General features: G+C 50.9%; 1 protein-coding gene across 1 annotated transcript in view; it reads left to right on the forward strand.

Annotated features, from left to right (window-relative positions):
• The window catches only part of CACNA2D4 (calcium voltage-gated channel auxiliary subunit alpha2delta 4), a gene marked incomplete at both ends in the record, with an annotated part of 131,518 nt that overhangs the window by 91,095 nt on the left and 20,683 nt on the right, over window positions 1-19,740 (forward strand). The window contains 4 exons of the mRNA XM_084271393.1: window positions 13,812-13,873; window positions 15,084-15,098; window positions 17,197-17,241; window positions 18,158-18,220. Coding sequence (XP_084127519.1) covers window positions 13,812-13,873; window positions 15,084-15,098; window positions 17,197-17,241; window positions 18,158-18,220 — 185 coding nt within the window. The remainder of the gene's footprint in view (window positions 1-13,811; window positions 13,874-15,083; window positions 15,099-17,196; window positions 17,242-18,157; window positions 18,221-19,740) is intronic.

The following is a 19,740-nucleotide window of genomic DNA, read 5'->3' on the forward strand; positions in this document are numbered from 1 at the left end:
CAAGAGGAGAGGTGCTGTGCCATGCATTCTGAACTAGCATGGTGTTGCCTGAGTTTGGGGGCTCAAGGCTGATCAGCACTGCTGGAGCTCTGAATGCTCTGGAGTCACACAAGGGCTCCACGAACCAGGCGCTGGTCTTTCTTCCAGGCTTAACTAGACGGATCCCTCTCCCTGTAGCAACATGTCAGCCAAATGCCCTGTGATCCATGGGACACAGTGTCCAGAGCTTTCTTCCACATGCCTGCAGTTTAATCCTTTTCCAGATTCTGGAGAAATGGACAGAGTAGCCTGTGGGGCTGGTGATGGCCTTTTCTTCTTGCCGTTTGATATAGGACAGTAAAAAGACAACTTTTTTAGTTTCAGCTCAAAGCAACAGAATGAAATCATCCATTTCTGGCCCATGGGCTCCAGTGGCCAAAAATACACTGAGCTGAAGCGCCACTTGGACAGTTGGCCTGCTGTCAGACTCTAGAGGACTCTCTAATGAGGATTCCCCTAATTAGCTAGAGCAGGGAACTTTACTGCTGGGGGCGGGTGACGGGGGGGGGGGGGGGGGGGGGGAGGTGTTGCTGAGGAGACTGCAATAACTCTGCAGCACTTGCCAGGGCATAAAAGCTACAGCAGGCACCATCGCTGCCTTGTGCTTGCTTCCCTTCTCCCTGCCCAGACACCAGTAATGTTTTCAGCATCACTCTGAAGCCTTAACTCTCATAAGTTGCGTCCCAGGGAGCACGCTGTGAGGGTGGGGAAGGTTTCAGTTTGCTGCATCAGTGTACTGTTTTAGTAACACTTCCCAATTCTGCAACACCTTCTAACCAAGGCTTTCCATCTGCTCTTACCATGGTTGTAGATGTTGGTATTTTGGTTTTAATGACCCCCAGAAGTAAGGCTGAGGTCGTAGCTGGTAGTGCCTCTGCTCTAGGTAGGTGGGTAAAATTATCCCACTTTCCAGACCGTAAGACTGAGGCTGGAAAGGCAGGTGACTCTGTCACTAGGATGAGTCGCAGTGAGAAACAGAGCCCAGCAACCTCTGTCTCTGATTACCTCCCAGTCCTTTCCACTATCCCTTGGATCATGGCTCAGGGATTGGACTCCTTTAACAGCCTGGCTTATAAGCGTTGGCAGGGCGTGTGGATGACCTATATTACAGAGGGGTAGGTAACAGAGGCTGCAACAGATGCCAGTGATAAATTATCAGGAAGTACACACAGACATTCATCCCTCCCCCACACTCCCCTTCAGGAGTGATGGTGAAGTCCCTTTCCCTTTTTCAAATGTTGAATTGCTTTAGCCTTCCTCAGAAAAGCAGCAGAGTGAGGGGGGGTATGGAGGACACTTCAAGGAGATTATCTTGTTTTCCTCCCCTTTCTCTGTTGCTTTTAGGCTTCCTGTTTTATTGCCATCACCCCATAATGGAGAGGCATGGTGCTATACCAGCCTCCAGCGACTAAGGCACGCATGTTGTTCTATGTCCTTTGTCAGTCCTTGGGCAGGCAAGGGTTGGTACACAGAGGGCAGGGAGACACATCAGCCATATGGTCTGATTACAGCATCTGGAAGTTCATTAAGTAATCTGGCTGATGAGTCCTAGTGGGGAATCATGCTCTTGATGGTACCACAAGTGGGTTTAGATGGCACCGAGCTGATGGCCATGCTTGGTCCCCCAACAGACCAAGGTCAGTTGCAAATTATTGACCACAAGAGATGACATTGCCTCAGCAGCACCTCCTCATTTGTTGTTTACTTGGATTGTAGAAGCACCCAGAGGTGGCAGCCAAGCTCAGCAGCACTGTAGAAACATACGGCATGTGTCGCTGTCCCAGTGAGCTTCTAAGCTAAATAGCTGGGGGCTTCATTCTCAGCATTGCTGATTTATTAACACATGTGTTCAGGATTCATTAGTGTTGTGCTGTCACAATCAATGAAAAGCACATTTTAAATTCACCCGAGAAACCCAGCTGCAGAAGAAATGGTGCCATCTGACTTGTGGTGATCGATCACAGCTAAGCAAAACACCTCATACAGAAAGCTGTAAAGAAGAAAGCATGCAAACCCCTCTCATTGTTGTAAGGGACTCTGCCACATTCCTGGCTCGGTGCAAATGAAAAACCTCAGCCTATTCTCTGGGATGTGAAGGGGTCAAAAATCTTCTCATCTTTGGAATGACAATGTGTAGTCACCTCTGAAATGTAAATGTGATTGGTGCTAAAAAAATGTTTCCTCCCCAAGCCCCTCCAAGAAAGAACAACTTTATCCCCAGTTTATGGAGGGGTAAACTATGGCAGAAGTAAAAATGGCTGTGGAGTTTGGCTGGCTGAAATGTCAGCTGCCCAGCTCTTGGTATCAGGAGCCTACATCACTTCCCCAGCCAGGATCTTCGAAGCTGCCAAGCGCAGTGCTTGTAATAGGCTCATAAATGCTCCCCTGCCCTGCAGAGATGGTTTGTAGGGCTTATCAAGGTTATACAGGATAAAGGGGGTTTGGGAGGCTTTCCCAAAGTTTTCTGACAGGCCTGTGGCAAAATAGGAGAGAAGGCAGTTTTCTGGGTTCCTCATCCTGCACCAATAAAACCCCAAGTCTCCCTGACCAAGGTGCAATAGCGAGACTGGGAGATGTCAGAGAGGCTGGAAACACCAAGGGCATCAGACCCCACTGTACCACCTGAGAAAACAGAGAGCATTCAAATGGGAGCCAGGATGGGGTAACACTGATGGGAAAGACCCAGATTGCTTTGGAGAAGTGGGATTCCTTGGGAAGCTGTGGAAACAGGTGGGGAGACCGGGATATCCAACACAGGAGTGACAGGAAAGTCCCAGCACAGCGAGAGTGCGGCATATGGAGGAGGCGCAGAGCAGCAGCAGGAGGAGAGCTGGCGGGGCAGTTGACAGGAAGAAATCCAGCCGTGTGTGTGCCAGCATCTTCCCCGAGTATTACTGAACGCGACAGACCACGTGCGTGTTTCCTCCATGCGAAACGGAGGCAGCTGAGAAGTGAAGCGGGTGAGGGAGTGGGAGAGGGGCTCAGAGGGGGGACACGTGAGCTGGATACCCAGTTTCCTCCTCTTTCTCTTGCCACAGAGTGATGTTTTTGTTCTTCTCTCACTGTTGGCAAAATTGGTAACCGAGTGAGATGTGGAAGGGGGGTTCTACATGAAGACTGAGATAACATTTTCTGATCCAGCCGGGAACAGTTGGCTGTGGGTGGTGGCTTGTCACCAGCCCTGCCAATTCTAATCCAGATCCTGGTTTTTCTCTTTCTCTCAGCTGTGGAGTGAAAAGTCTTCTCTACAACTTTAATTTCCTGCAGGGGTTAATCCCATGGTCAGTAGTAGCTCAGGCCCTTAATCCTCACACTCAGCCCCTTGACAGAAGGGGCTACTGCGTCTTCTGACCCAGCAGATCTGAGGGAGGCACCCTCTGCTGCCAGTTCCTCCTTTTCAGCCTACAAGCATCCTTCAGCTCCCTGACATTTAAAATACCTCTCCCCCCCACCCTTCCTGCCAAGCCAATGCTGGGGGTGTGGGTGGCACACCTCAGGGACAGGCTCCAGGCAGAGAAGGCGGCTTGGTGGGAGAATCATGGTTCTGTGGTCCTCATTCCCTTCCTCACCCCACACATAGGTATTTTCTGCACTTCTTAGTTGGATGGTGTTCCAGGTCCCAAAGTAATCTCCTCCTTGTTTTTATTCAGGTGGTGTTCCAAGAAGGAGGGTATGTACAGGCCCACATTTGTGAAGGATCCTCTGAGGGCACAGAAATGTTAAGATGGACAAGTACCTTCCCTGGGGCTTTTATTAGGGGCAAAGGATGTGGCAGATCCATAAAGGGAAGGTGCCAGCTTGCCTGAGATGAGAGATACATTTATAGGTACAGAGTAGTAGATGGAGGTTCATTGATTTAGCAGCAAGATAGGAAAATAGAAGGGTTTTTATCAATATAATCTCTCAGATCACAGTTCTGTCACTGGAGTGCAAGGCCAGACATCTGTCAAACGGTTTGGCCAGACTGCCGTATCAAGGGGCTTCCAGATCAATACCAGGAAAACCCTGTTACATCTTATGGGGGCCTTGGCACTTCAGCCATAAGTCTTTCTCCTTGTGCTTCCTCATTCCTAGGACCAGGTGAGCTTCTGCAAGCCTGGGGGCTCCCGGGCACCAAAACATCCCATATCTGCTTGTTTGCCATCATTCATGTCTGCATTAGCCCAAGACCTGGCGTTGCCTTTTTTCATAGTCCTCATGCTGAAATACACTGGGACCCTATGCTCGCTAGCCTTCCTAGGGCTTGGCTTTCGTTACTTTTGCTTCTGGTGGAGAAGCCAAGATGAAGCAGAACTGCTGCCACCTATGATGTTGAGTGAGATTCCCTACCCCTCTTCCTCACCCAGCACCTTGGCTGTGCTTCCCCGGCTGCTGGCCCATCAGGGTCAGACCAGCGGCCTCAAAGGCAATGGCTTGCCACTTGGGCAGCTGGAGCAGGAGGGAGAGGAGGTAGAAAACATGGTGGGACAAAGGAAAAAAACCTCACAACAGTCTCACCTCACAAACCTGAGGCCCGGGTGTGTTCACAGGGGCAGGGATCATCCGTGCATGCACAGCAGTGGGGCAGAGCACAAGATGCCAGCAGTAAAAATCCTCTCTGTTCTTATCGTAAAGGGATCACCCAGCATGCACACAGCTCCTGGCAAACCTCCCAAGGCAAGGCTGACTCTCATTGTTCACACACGTTGTGTTTATACTGAACTCTGAAAGAGACCTTTTTCTGCCTTAATGAGTTCCATAGACCTGATTCACCTGGTTGCAACTGTGGCACGAGGTTGGTCGTGCTGCCTGTCAGCTCTTCTTCTCCTTCCCCATCGACCCCCCCCATCACCTTCCCAGAGCATCCAAGAGGGAGTGCCTGCATCTCGGGGGGTGCCTGAGGATCTCTGTGACATGCTTGCACTCTTTACAAGCTGGGAACATTGCCCATAGCTCAACAAGATGTGGTAACTGCTTTCTCCAGCCAGGATCCTTGGATGCATCTGGGTTAGCACACACACCACAGCCCCATGCTGCAGGGCTCACTGAGGCTGAGGCAGGTCTTCAAATTTGATGTGACTTTAGTTTTCTGGAGTGTTTGCAACCACAGAAGAGATACAGGCATGGCAACATTCATATCCCATCAAAATCATTACATGCCCCTCTGCCCCCACAGCAGCAGCACACCCTGCTTTGGGGAGCACAGGCAGAAGAGTCTCTCCAGTGGAAAGAGAGCCTTAGTCATGTTGCCTCCTAACTGCTCCTCTCCTGACTCAGGATGTGGTCCTACATTTTTATTCCTCATGTGAGGGCATGGTCCATGGGGAAGGAAGTTTCTCAGCTTCCCAGCCTCCTGGAGTGAGGAGGAGCGTGGCAGCAGGGCCTGTAGTCAAAGTAACAGCCTTGGCTTGCAGTCAGTCATGAAGTTCAGGCTCGTATGACCCTACTGTAAATTTCAATTCCCGTGATGGATGGGGGGCATTGCAGTGTATAAATAATGGAAAGTCTCCTGTATTCCCATTCATAAAAAAAGAAAAAAAAAGAATCAAGAAAGTGTCATTTTACTTTTTTTTGAAAATAGCCATATGATAAACTATGGCATTTGGCTTGCAAAGCCAAGCACCTGAATGTGAGGTGCTACCTGCGTAACCCTAATTCGGCCACTCGCGGGGACGCGTTACAGCGCAGCCTCTGCTCCTCTGTTCAACAGGACCCTGCCCCATACTCAGCGCAAAGGACACATGATACCCAAGCTAACAATGGGGATGCTGTAATAAATAAGGCTATTTTTATAGGGTCAGCATTAAGTATTAAACTGCATTTTGGGCAGGTGGCCATTCCTAATTTTGCGGGTGCCCAGCACAAGACCCCAGGGGCCATTTTGCAGAACTGCCGAGCGCTCACAGCTGTTTTCTGACATGCTGGCAGCTTAGCCTGAGAACTGGTGTGGTCTTGAATGCTCAGCAGCACTGAGAGCCAAGAGTCTCCAAGCTCCAGGCCTGCACCTGCTGCTTCTTCCCTGTGTGTCTGAAGGAGAAGCCTCTTTCCCTTCAAAAGCAAGGGAAATAATCACTCTTTCTTGCCACATCAGGAGCATAAATTCTCTATCATCAGCTATGAGGCAACTGTAGCAGTGAACATCTTCAGAACACCACAAGACAATGAATAATGATGTAGTGCCTGCAGGGCTTGGATGGCAGGCAGCAAACAAATAAAACAGGCGCACATTTTGCAGTACCACCAAAAAAAATAGCAGCCCCCGCATCACTCTCTGAGTACTGTGTAGCTGGTGCCCTGAATGAGGCAGCTTATGAAAACATAGTGCGTGATCCTACCAGCCAGGACTGCAACCCAGTGCAGATGGCACGCTGCCCTGAATCCCAACATCTCCTAACTTTCGACTGCTTGTTTTTGCCATGTGAATAAGACCAGACTTCACGTCATCCCACCCCCTGTAGGTGAAGCAACATTTCTTTCCATCTCTCCAGCCTGGAACTGAACTGGCAAGTAAAAAAAAAAAGGAATAGCTTTGTGCTCTTAGGGTGCTCTCAGCCACACAAGGCATTTTTGTCAGACAGCACTTTGGTAACGCCGCAGCAGGAGTACAGGTATGTGTCAACAAGGTATTCCCATGCAGCAGGGACAGAAACAGCCCAATGCTCCCAACTCCAGCTCCTTCCCACTGAGAACCAGAGGGTGTGACATGGTGTAGCACTCTGAAGCATTACCCAGCTGGCAGGAGCATCCCAGTATGGTCATTTGACTTACGGCTCAAGCCACCCAGAGCTGGGACATATGTCAAGCAGTGTAAGCAGCTGCTTGTAACCAAACATGGCAAGTGAAGGAAACTGCCTGGTCTCTCTTTCAAATCAGCAACAGGCAAGCACTGAAGAGTCACTGAGAAACTGCCCAGAAATGCCCTCCTCCTGGCCTGTCCCCATCCCGCTCTAGCCTCTGCTGCTCCTCAGATGCTCCTGCCCAGGTATCCTCGTGGCTCGGTGCTGCTGTTGGCCCTCCCTGCTGCACCAAGGTGCAGGTCTGCCTTCATCAGGCTTCTGCGGTGCTGAAAAGCCTAGAAAATCCTGTCTGCATCAGGTTTGTAAAAGCCAGAGGAAGGGCAGGAAGCTGGAGTAGCTCGTGAAGATACCGGAGTGCACCTTGCTGGCGTGCGGCATTCACTTTGCTGGAGGGAAGGGTAAAGCTATGATCTGGTATAAAAATTACATAAGAGGGTTTTCCCCCTTTCTCTTTGCAAGCAGCCCCTTTGCTCAGGATTTACCATAATTCCTCCAAGTGGATACACGAACAGACTGCACTGATGTCTGACAGGGAGACAACTCCCGCAAGCCTTTCGCTCATGTGGAATAATTCCCTTGCAAATGTTGTTTGCCCACAGCAGTTAGAGGAAGATCCACCACCATCCCCCCCTCCCGCCCCACAACAGACCCGAGCGACAAAGCTGGGAAGAAAAATGGTCTGCATTTCTGGAAAGGCACCCCCTCCTCCTCACTGCTTGAAATGCCCCTTGCTTTCTGGCAAGTCCCTGGGTGCCTTTAAGGGTCCCCTCATCTTTCAAGGGTTTCCTTCTTTAAGCCCTGCAACAGCAGCTACCCCAGTCCTTCCCTAAGTGAGATCCTCATTTCTCCCTCCGTCCTTGGGTGACAGACCAGGCACTGGCAGCAGAGCAGTGCTGTACCCTGCTCACTACTGGTGCCATCGGGGATGCACTGGAAGTGGCACACTCAGGCTACCTGATGGTCCATATGGTGGGCCTGGGGCCCAGCTCGATCGTGGCCTGGTTGGAGAAACAGCTCCAAACATCCTCTCTTCCCGAACCAGGAAAGCTCCAATTTTACACGTCTCTCTTAATTAGCATGAGCTGCAGTGGCAGTAATAAGCTGGGCAGGCAGCAGGAGAAAGAGGGCAGAATGCCCTGAGTGGGATGTACGTGTGCACGTGTCTGTGCATGTGTATATATGTGTGTGTACAGACACATACACACACACTAACCCTCACATATATACCCCCATCTGTAAATGTCTTCAAGTCAGCTCATTTGGGACCATATTCTCCCCCTTTCCTCCCAGGCAGGGCTGGAAAAAGGCAGTGAAGTTTCTCCGTGCTGTGTTTTACCCCCATCCTCAGTGCTGTGCCTTCCACCCAAAAGTTCAGAAATCACAGGCTCAGCCCATGGGGATGCTGGAAGCAACTTGGGACTTATTTTTGGTTCTACTTGTGATATGGCATCCTTCACTTCTTGTCCCGTGGTCATATCCATGAGCTTTATGCATGAAATTGTACATGCACACACACACACACACACACACACACACACGCAGGCTGCTCATCCTAAAGCCTGTTTTCTGAATGTGGACCTGATCAGTTTTGGTCCTCACTTCTCCATTTTAGGTTGTTCTTCCTAAGACAGCTGAGACCCAGCAAAACCACCATGGGTCAGATGAGTGGCACCTCTCTTGCTGGCCTTCCTATCAGCCCTGAGGAGGGGAGAGAAGCCAGGGCTCACCCGGAGCTGCCAGGGACCCAGTGACAACAGCAGCAGGCACTCAGCCTCACAGCTGCCCGTGCTGCAGTGAAAGGCGCTGGTGCCGTTCACAGCTGGGACAAGTTGCTCCCAGCTGCCCGCACTGAAACTGGACTGGAACCAGTACCGGCAGCCTCTGCGGCAGGGTTGTTGTTCTGCTGTATTGGGAGCATCCCTGCCTGTCAGCCTCGCACAACCGGGACTTCTCCAGTGTGCCGGCTGCCAGACGGTGCTGCCCCGACCACCCCGGGGGAGCCTGGCTCCTGGGGGGTCATTCCCACTGATCTCACATAGCTGGGGGGGGGGGGGGGGAGGTAGAAAAACAAAAAGGAGATGTCTCTACTTACCTCTCTCAGGCTGGGATGGACCCTCCTGTGCGAACTACAGGTTTTCCAGCAGATCCGGTACAATCCCAAAGCAAATCCAGCAGAAAGTCCCTCCGTTACCGGCTGGGCTCTCGGTGGACCCTAGTTGGCAGGAGCCCCTCCTAGCCAGCTGCTCGCCCCGCACAGAGGGCAGAGGAGCCGCACGGTGAGGTGGCAGCGTGGGAAAGGGACTGTAATCCTCCGTAAATAATAAATAGGGGGAGAGGGAAAGGAAGAGAGAGAGGCGGGAGAGGGAGCGACTGCGCGCAGGGAAGTGACAGCTGGGGGTACATCTGCGATGGCAGCAGCGCCGCACAGACAGTGCAGAGGAGTCACCCCGCCAGGCAGGCAGGAGCTGCTCTGAAACACCCAGAGGAAGGAGCTCGGGAGGTTTTCGTTTCTCTCAACCCATCCTGGAGAAAGGGTAGTTGCTGTCAGCCCCTCTCTCTTCCTCCTCCTTCCCTTGCCGCCATCCCTCTCCGGGAGCAGGCAGCCAAGGGGCTTGAGGAGGCGTGAGAGATGCTGGGGTAGGGGGAGCTCCCTGCAGCCCCTCGTGAGGCAGATTGGTCAGGCACAGGTTACGAGAGGAGGCACCGAGCCGAACGCCTCCTCCCCTCCCTCCGTCCCTCCACTGCCTGGCATGGCTGTTGACAATAAAAAAGAGAAAAAGACACCAGGAGGAGAAGGGACAAGCCCTGCTGTCAGCTGGGTTTTGTGAAGGGGTGAGGTGTGCGGCTGCAGCGAAGGGGAGGCTGCAGGGGAGTACTAAGGAGACGGGGGGGGGGAGGGGGGGGGGGTGGCTCGGGAGCAAGGCACCCCCTTCCCACTGGTGCTTCACAGAAGGGTGGGGGAAGGCAGTGTGTCTGACATTGAGACTTCAGGATGCTGGCTGCATCCTGCCCTGCCACAGCAGCTGAGCACACAGGCTGCTGTAACGCTTCCCTGCTTGGGTGCAGCATGACCCTGCCTCAGCTTCCTTGGGGTCTGGGAAAAACTTAGGAGTGCTGGAGGGGATAGCGGGACAAGGGGAATGGGTGGAGAGGAGCATTTGCACCCACAGTTCACTCCCCTGGATTTGGTGTGCAGTGGGGGGGGGGGGGGGGGTGTGCCCAGCCATATGTCCAGTGCAAGTGTCGGGTGCGGTTGCATCCACGCCGTGGCAGGGGCATCCCATGCCCTCCCTGCCACAGACTGCTGATACAGGGGTGCAGTAAGCACCCGAATCCAGCCAACTGCCTCTGTCAGGCTTCCCTCTGTGCTTCCTGCAGCCTGCTCCCCGAAAATCAGACCCCCCGCTTGCTTTCCTCCCTCCAGCTTGCTGAGGACCTCGGTAGCCGCGTTCGCAAGAATTACTGTTGTGTCGATCCAACTGAACTGGCTTTTCTGTCGAGTACAGCAGCACAGTCGGGCTGCCCTGGCTCTGAGCTTTTTGTTCTTCTTAACTTGCCCAGAACTTATTTTTTTTAAGTGAAATTTTTAATGCACTTCAATAAAATTTTGAGTCAGGCAGCTCCACTGCTGGCTCAAGAGGGAAAATGGGAATATTTCAGAAATCACAAACAGGGAATGGAAATGGCCAGTACAGGGAGGACTGCCCTGCTGCTCCAGTATGTTCTCCCGTTTTAATCACCGAGTTTTATTTAACTGCTGGACCGGCAGCCAGGTTTGAATGGCAAGGGACATCTTGGTACACAGGGTGCAGTCTTGCAACTCTTTGTTATGCCTTTTTTTCATGCGACAGGCTCAAGAATTAAATCTCCAGGAAAGTTCCTTATGAGAACAGCATATGGATAATCAAAGAGAGAAGCCAGGGAAGGCAGACAGACAGAGACACCAGCAGAGGATGGGCTAATGAGGCAGGCATGCTCAACGGAGGGATGAACAGGTGGAGGGGGAGGCTGAATGGCAGCACACAACTCCAGAGGAAGCCAGTGGCAGCCGTGCAGCGGGCAGCACTTGGGTTTGCAGGCAGGGTGCCTACTGGTGGGAGTGGTGGACAGGTCTGAGTGGCTCATCAACAGGATGAAGCAGCATCTATGTACACGAGGTGTGCTGCACTGCTTGTCCTCATGTTTTGTTTCACTGATGGGAAGCTACAGTTGCACTGATTATTCACACTTTAGTAGGAATAAAGCTGTTAGCCATGGTCTCCCTGAGGGCTCTACGGCTGTTGCTGTGCTGCATCCAGGGCCACTCATCATTTCATGGACCTTGGCTCTTCCTGCTCCTGCCTCATACTCTTTGCCACCAGAGCAAAAAGGCTGATTAGCAATGAGTTACGCTTTGTAATAAGCAGGGGGGGGATGTTCTGGTTTTCTCCCTCTTCCCTGAGCTGGAGCATCATCCTTACCTCAGACTGAATCACTGCTTTCCCCCTTTCTACCTGTCCTCACCAACAGTTTGAAGGCACCTGAGTGACTATTTGTTTCTAGCAATGGGGGGGTGTTGGTGGCCTGTTTCTCCTCAGCTCCCATGCCGTCCTCAGGTCACCTGAATGTGTGGAAGTTTCTCACATTTCTTGCACAGAGCTGCCAAACCACTTTGACTGGTGAGGAGTGGTGCTGCCAGGCAGGAGCGTGGAGCCATCCCTCCAGTATCCCATCCCTGTGATGGGTACCATCCAGGCAGACAAACCTGTGGCTGCAAGGCAGAACAAGTCCCAGCTTTACTTTTGGTGACCTCTCCAGACCATGCCATGATGTGAGGAGGAGAGTGGTGCCCACCGCAGCTGCATGAGCAATAGCTGGAAATGTGTGCTGGACCACGGGGAAGGAAAGAAAGGGCTTGTGTAGAGCAGATAAGTAAGCACAAGCCCTGCGGAGAGGTTAGGGCTGTAAAGGTGCATCCAGAGGACAAGGCTTGCTGACAGATGGCACGGATGGCTTCGACATGGCTGTGAGCGATGTAGAAAGAGGAAGGAGAGAGCAGGGAGACCCTGCTTTCTGTCCCTGTCACTGACCACTAGTGCAGGCCCACAGGCACTCTCCTTCCTCATGTTGCCAGCAGCTCTGTCCATGTTTAGTGCATGCTATTCATGCCTCCTGGGCAGAGGCAAGGATTAAGAACCAGGGGCTGTGTTCCCTCTGAAGAACAATTTGAGGATAGATGTTCCCACTGGCAAAATCATGAGCTGCTCAACAAGTCTCCGCATTGAAAGGTTAGTTGTGTAGGTATCAAGTCTCATAAAAAGTGTATGCGCTGGGTAACACGCAGTCCCATTGATGTGATCTGCTGAGATAAGGGAATAGCTCTTTCTCAAGATGGTTTTAAAGGATAACGAATTTATTTAAAGCTACGTACCAAATTGGTCGCGTGGGCCTCATCAGACTCGGCAGCAACAGCACCATTTGCCTTCTGTCATGGGCTGCTGATTTGGCAGCGGGTGCACCATGCCAAACCATGCCTGCGATAGCCCTGCTGAAGCTGCTCAGCCTTCTACCCAGGCTGGACTCAGCCCCGTCCCTCCTCTTCTTGCACTCTTTGTCTTAACTGTGCTCTGTCAGGCGCGGGGCAAGGCAGCTCTACAAAATCATTCCTTCCCCCCCCCCATGTACAGGCAGGTAGAGTCGGTCTAGGGCAGGGAGAACTGGAGGAGAAATGGGCCTGTGAATGGGGTGTTCCAGGGGTGGGAACGTGCCGAGGACACTGATGTAAAAGGCAGAGCTGATGCCAGGGTCTCTGTACATGCTGCCAGAAAATATGCCACTGCATACTTCAGTTTTAATTCATACCCATCTGAATTAGAGCAGCAGATCATACTGTTAACTTAAAAGCACCCACACGGCATGATTCAGATTTAAAGGATCTGTCCCCCACCCTTTGAAGCTCCTGCTAATTCAGAGGGAATCTAGAAACAGCAACACTTCATCTGCCCAATACCAATGATTGGGAAAAAAAGGCTCAAACTCTCCTGCTCTGTACCTCTTTTTCTCCCTCACTTGCACTTTACATTCTATTTCAAGGTGCCACTCAAGGCTGTAATTCCTGCAGAGCTCTTGGATTCAACTAGTTGACACCCAGCCCCCTTTTTCCCCGCCACCGTGCCAGGCTGCACACAACAGTGCTGGTTATTACATGTGCTCGTCAGCAGCCTGCCCAGGGACAGCTAGGTTATTCTGTCAGGGAGACCCTGCACCGCTGCTTCTCCTGCAGAGCCACGCCTTACTTCAGGAGCACGATGCTGGGAATAGAAGAGAAATTAAGCCAAGAAATTAGGACGCACTTCATTAAGAAACAGGCGCACACACTTTCGCCTAGCGAACCGTGCGCTAAGCTGGGACCGGGTAACGAAGCACCACTTCTGATCGACACTTCTCCACCAAGCAGCATTCATGCTTTTGTGCTTTCATCGTGGCTTAGGAGCAACCCAAATCACTGCGGTCTCCCCCCGAGACAAGGGGGTTTTCAAATGAATCCCTTCCTTCACACTGACCTACTTTATTTCTGATTGAGGCCGTGCAGTGCAGGAGTTGAGGCTGGGGTGATCAGAAATGCCCGTTCTGGCCAGGCAGACCTGCAAAAGGCAAAGACAAAAGCTCACACTCTCACTCTCCCGGGTTGGTTTTCTTGGTGGGATTTTGTGGTTGTTAATGTCTTTGTAGCTCCATGGTGTTTAGTGGGAGGCAGGTGTCAGTACCTCAGTACAGTGTCCCCTTTTCGTCTGCCTTGTTAAACCTCTGACTCTCACTTGGCAGTCTGACTCAGCGCTGATCCCCCAACGCTTATCGTTCACACTTGGAAGCAGGTTGCAATTGCGATTTCCATCCCATCACTTCAGGCAAATGTTTACCCCTCCTTTCCTAACATGTGTTTGTCTTTCTCTCTCTTGCATATTCCTCTTTCCATCCTCTCCCCACCCCTTCACCCCCTCTTCTTGTTTCCCATAGCGGTGGGTGTGCAAATCAAGCTGGAGTTGCTCCAACGCAAGTTTTGGATGGCCATGCAACAGGTAGGAGCATCAGCAGTTGTGTGGAAAGACAGTTTAATGCTCTTCATCAGCTAGGTCGATGCTATGTTACATCACACATGATGGCATTTTGATGAGGGTTTTTGTGAAATTCATATTAAAAGATTTATGAAGCAGATAAGTTTGAAGTCACACATTTCTATAATCCTTTGACGGCACTAATGCCATGTGAGCCTTGAGTCTGTTCTGCAAATGCCATGATGACAGTGTCAGCATCCTGGCCCCGCATTAGCTCTGCTGCATATGACACATTTAATTGTGGAAATATGTTTTGTGCTCATTCAGCCTTTCAGAAACCTCCTGAAAATATGAAATTTTGGGCACATAGGGGGAAAAAAAATCTATTGCCCTCTCTTATCATCTTGATAATGGTAACAAAATGCTAACAGCTTGCCAAAATAAAAACTAGTTGCTCCAGGGATCAGCTTTCAGCATTTTCAACTGATTTTGGGCACTCTTGCTGGACAGAGAGAAATGGAATAATGAAAACGTTATGTGTAGTGTCCCTTCTCCCCCGAGTCTGAGAGGCAGGAAAAGTCAAACACCAAAAGTCAAAGCCCCTTACCACCCAGGGGCTTCCCCCACCCTGCCCCAGGGCTTTGCTTTGGGGGAGGTATACTGAAGGGGTGAGACTCATGTCACCAAAGGAGCACACAGCAGGACTGGCTCTGCTGTCAGGAGAGGAACCTGTCATCAGACAGGGATGACAGAGCAGAGAGGAGGGCAGGACGCTGCTCACTGGGAGCAAACACATGTGGAGAACAGAACTGCCCCGAGCTGGCCGCGGTAGCGGGAGCATCCTCACAGGCGGGAGATCCTGTAAACCTAACCTGAGCTAAAAAGAGTTCTGCAAAGCACATGAGCACATCCTGAAGCACCAGCAGAGAGCTTCATTTAAAAAAATCCTCCTGAGGGCCGTACCCAGGCAGTTCTCACGCAAACAAGCCCACATGGGCCTCAAGTGAAACGGGGAAGGCTTATTAAAGACGCTGGAAGGAGGCCCGTGTGCCAAGTGCCCGTGCGCCGCAGCACTGGTAGGTGCCGGTATGAGAAAGGCCAGCGTATGGTTCCCCAGGACGCAACCGCCGTTTGACAGAGGAATGACTAACAGATTTTGGTTTTTTTCTCTCTCTCTCACTTCACTGCACGCTGTGCCACTCTGGATGTCCATGCTGTGCTTCCCGTCTCCCAGCCCAATGACAGTGATGTAAGTAGACAAAAGCGAAGGATGGGGAGGCATCCTGGCACGCCTCGCCGCAGCGCAGCTTCGTAATTGTGTCGTTTGTGTGCCAGCATATTATAGGCACTGTCCCTTGTCTTGTAGTCACTGGAGATGGTCCAAGCCTGTCGCGGGCTGTGTTTGTCTTCACAGTAATTAAGTGTCTTTGACAAAGCTGAAAGCGCTCTGGGTCGCAGCGTTTCAGAGACCCAGTCAACAGCAGGAGGATGCTGTGAGGTAGGCTGGTCTCTGAGGAGAGACCTGTGTCCATAAGGCAGTAGATGTGGTCTCAGAGCAACCAGGGAGCTCAGGTTCAGCTCTGCACCCTCCATCAGGGGCTCCCTGCAAGATGGTTTAGTGGTAGTTGGCAGGTTAGGGTGATGGTTGGACTTGACGATCTAAAGGGTCCCTTCATAGAATCATGGAATCATAGAATGGTATGGGTTGGAAGGGACCCCAAGGATCATAGAGCTCCAACCCCCCTGCCACAGGCAGGGCCACCAACCTCCAGGCCTGGATCTACACAAGGTTGCCCAGGGTCCCATCCAACTTGGCCTTAACACTTCCAACCAAGATAATTCTATGATTCTGTGCTGGATCTCCTAGGTTGGGCTTCCCACCGCACTACTGCTGCCACACAGCCAGCCCAGCACCAGGCACTGGTGGAGCTTGTCCAGGTCAGGAGGAGCAACAGCGGTGAGACTCGGTCCTCACGCTGCTGAGGAAGATGCTGTGAGACATGGGCCCTTCTTGTGGGAAACCACTCTGGTTCATGTGGGTTTCTGTTCCGATTTCTGAGCTCTGGGCTGTGCACTTGTCATCCCCCAAAGGCTATAATAGTGGTTTGCTGTTGCACAGACCACCTCTGTGTGTACATCCAGGGAGACAAAACAACCCAGTGCTGTTTTGTGGTGAAGCAAGAGTGAGACAGTGAAAAGGGTAAAGGGATGTTTTTAAAGCATCATGCCTAGAGCCTCAAAAGCCAGCAAAGGTTGGAGTGTGAGCACACAACAGTGCAAAGCTACAGAGCCAGAAACAAAATCAGGCATCTCTGAGCCTCCCCTGAAGCTGAGAAGAGTCATGGAAACCTGAAACTTTTGGCTTTGTTCTGTGAAACTCAAGAGGATAAACAAATTCTAACTGAAAGTAATGGCAAATTCACCTCTTGTTACCGAGAACCATCTGGAAAGGGGTCTGAGGCTTATGCATAAGGGTTTTGTGGAAATAAAGGGCAGCTGGCTGGGAGCAGACAGGCTACACAACACATCAGTGTCCTTCCCTGGCCCCAGAAAACCTCTGGCGAGAAGGGGACCCCGTGTACAGAAATGGCAACACCATGTCGTCTTTCTTCCCTCCACTGCTAGAGAAAATAACGTTAAAAAATAACACAGAGAGACAGACACACGCAGCCACGGCAAGCTCGGAACAATTATGAAATCAATAAGCACCTGAAGGGCTTTGTTACTCAGCGCTTAACCCCTCGTGTCCCCCCCACCCGGTTCAGTGTTGTGAAACACATGTCAGGTCCGGTACACAGAAATCCTAAATGAAACAAATGGATGGTGCCTTGGGCTACATGAGCACCATTCACATCCTATTTTATCATTAGCTGTCTGGAGAATAAAGAAACCAACAGCAACAACAACAACAAAAATCCCTGCCTGAGAAGAATCCTGATCTAAAATGCCATGCCATGTGTTTAGTCTGGGTCCTAGCAGACGCTGAGATGCATGCTGGCTTCTCACCGGTGTACGGTAACCTTGAGAGCTTGATGCTGCTGCCTTCATTGTCAAGCCTCTGTGCAGAGTGTGTGGGGACTGCTGGGAGTGTGCCAGGGAGGTGGGTGCAGGACCAGAGCCCTTGGCCACAGGGAGGTTGCACAGAGAGGTGAGGAGTGCGCAGCGCCAAAGTGGCCAGCACGGGGAGTGGTGCGGGTGCATGCTGTAGGGCTCCCCTCGCTGCAAACTCCTGCTAAACTGCAGAGTTTGAAGAGATGCTGGTAGGAAGACCTTTAGCTCAGCGGTCCCAAGGGGGAGGCTGTAAGGTGAGGTGGTGCCATGGTTAATGCCCTGCTTTTCCCTTCCAGTGCAGTGCCTTGGATGGTGCCTGTCCGCTAAGCTGTCAGGATGACGTAAGTTGCCCTGATTTCTTCTCTGTACTTGTCATGGCTGTGATTGACTACCTGCTCTGTGGAGGTCTTCTGTCTCCCAAAAAAACAGGTATTGCCTGTCATCTCCTCACAAAAGGTTGCACAGCCAGTGCAGGACTTCATGCCACTGAGGCAAACCTACAGTTTAGGTCTTCTCCTCAGACGTGAGCCCAGGCAAGGACATGGGGTTTCCAGACAGTGACTGAGGAGAGCACATCTCCTCTAAGGCTGTCTCACAGGCTTCCCAGATCTGGAAAGACAATGACGTGCATGCTGGATGCCCCTCTTCACATTTACTCTGCTCCCTCAACCTTGGTCTCAGGCATATTCGGGATAGAAGTTCCTCTGACCTGGAGACTGGGATCAATCAGGGAATTTTCCTTCTGTGTTTGTGTAGGATTTCCTGCACATCCTAGTTTTGCCCTGTGAGACCTAAAGGTTTTCATCTAAACTCCATGCCTCCATTTCCTGCTCTGCAAAATAAAAATAAGACGAGCACTGAGAGCAGTGAGGAGATAGTCATTCCATGAGTGCTTATAAAGCTTGGAGATCTGAAGATGGAGTGCATTAGATAGCATGTTATTACAGAGAAGCACTCTCTAAATATCCTGTTGCTTCCTGCAGGATGTCTTGTGTGGCCCAGAGCCTGTGCACAGCCCCAGCAAGAGACAATCTCAGTCGCAGACAGCTCATGAGCTAAAGATCTCAAAATGGAGGCAGAGAGGGAAAAGTCAGTTGTGCCAAACCAGTGGTAGCCGAGCTGTGGGGCTAGGCATAGAAATGCTGAGGCCGTTGCCGTAAGCACAAGCCCACACCACTCCATCTCACACACAGCAGTACCCACCAGACAGCCGCGGAAAAAGCTGTCTTTAATGTTGCTTCTCTTTCATCTCTGCAGATTCTGAATTGCTTCCTCATTGATAATAACGGCTTTATACTCGTTTCCAAAAGACCTGCAGAGGTAAGAGACCATAAGAGGAGAAAGAGAGCGTGCTTGGCCTGTTCCTAAATAACCCACCAGAGCTGGTTAAAACAAATGAAGTTCAATTGTGTAATAAGGGTGGCTGCGGTTCAACCAAATTAATTTGTGTGGTGAGGGGGAAGCCTCCCAGCTGAGTGACAGCACATCTTAGGTAAGGAAGGAGTTTGCAGTGATAAGGAAGGAACCAGCCAAAATATCTTTATATCAGAAGTGAGGAAATTAGGCTACTTTCCCTCAGCGCATATGCTGCTAAAAGATGATCTGAGACAGTCCCAGAAGGCGGAAATGCCAAGGGAAGGGAAGGGAAGGGAAGGGAAGGGAAGGGAAGGGAAGGGAAGGGAAGGGAAGGGAAGGGAAGGGAAGGGAAGGGAAGGGAAGGGAAGGGAAGGGAAGGGAAGGGAAGGGAAGGGAAGGGAAGGGAAGGGAAGGGAAGGGAAGGGAAGGGAAGGGAAGGGAAGGGAAGGGAAGGGAAGGGAAGGGAAGGGAAGGGAAGGGAAGGGAAGGGAAGGGAAGGGAAGGGAAGGGAAGGGAAGGGAAGGGAAGGGAAGGGAGCAGCACTTTCGAATGCCTCTGAAGTCGAAGCAGGCATTCTTCAGGAAAGGAAACTGAGGGCATGGAAAGAATAAAATGCCAAGGCAAAAATGAAGATGAAATCATTTAAGCAAATTGCAAACAGAACACCTGAGGAATCAGAAGACTTCCTGGGCTTGCAGAGGTGAAAGGAGTAAGGAAAAAAACTCAGAATAGGGATAACAATATAAGCAACAAAAGTTGCTTCCTTTACTCCTGCTGCCAGCCCCTCCATAACCATTTCTAGGGAGCTGCAGGGAACCAGTGTGTGATGGGGATGGGTAAAGTCTACACTACCAGCAACTGCATGGTTTAGTTATGTTCTTCTGCTCTCCAGTAATTTCACCACAGAAATCTTTGTTTCAAAATAATGAAAGGCGATAGATTCAGATGTCAGAAAGTGACATATTGGAACAGTCTCATAAACTACAAAGCGATAAGTCAATAGCAAGAGCAGGCTTATAGAAGAAATGGGAAATGAAGTGGGTTTGCTACTGACAAAAGTGTGGAGTTTCATTAAAATGGCCATACTACTGGAGTTAACAAACACTGTACGCATATTTCCAAAAGGCAGTAGATCTGATCCCAGAAATTACTTTCTTCAAGATGTCACAAACAGGTTGAAATGGACGTTTAAAATAAAGTAACAGGACACCCAATGGATGTGACTTGGACAAGCAGCACAGCTTCTCTAAAGGCAGAAAACCTATCTTGTCAGCTATAGTTCTTTGAAAGTGTGAGTAAATCAGGAGATAAGGCGGAATGGATGACCTACTGCATCTCAGTTTTTCTAAAAGCCTTGAACAGAGTTCCTTACAAGAGACTGTTAAAGAAGTTCTGGTTAAAGAGTGAAGTGTACTGGCATTGATCTTAAAGTAGCTGGGACAGAAAGGAAAGAAGATAATTTTTTATAAGGATGTTTAGATGGA

This window comes from Gallinula chloropus, assembly GCF_964237585.1.
Source record: "Gallinula chloropus genome assembly, chromosome: 1".
Classification (NCBI taxonomy): domain Eukaryota; kingdom Metazoa; phylum Chordata; class Aves; order Gruiformes; family Rallidae; genus Gallinula; species Gallinula chloropus.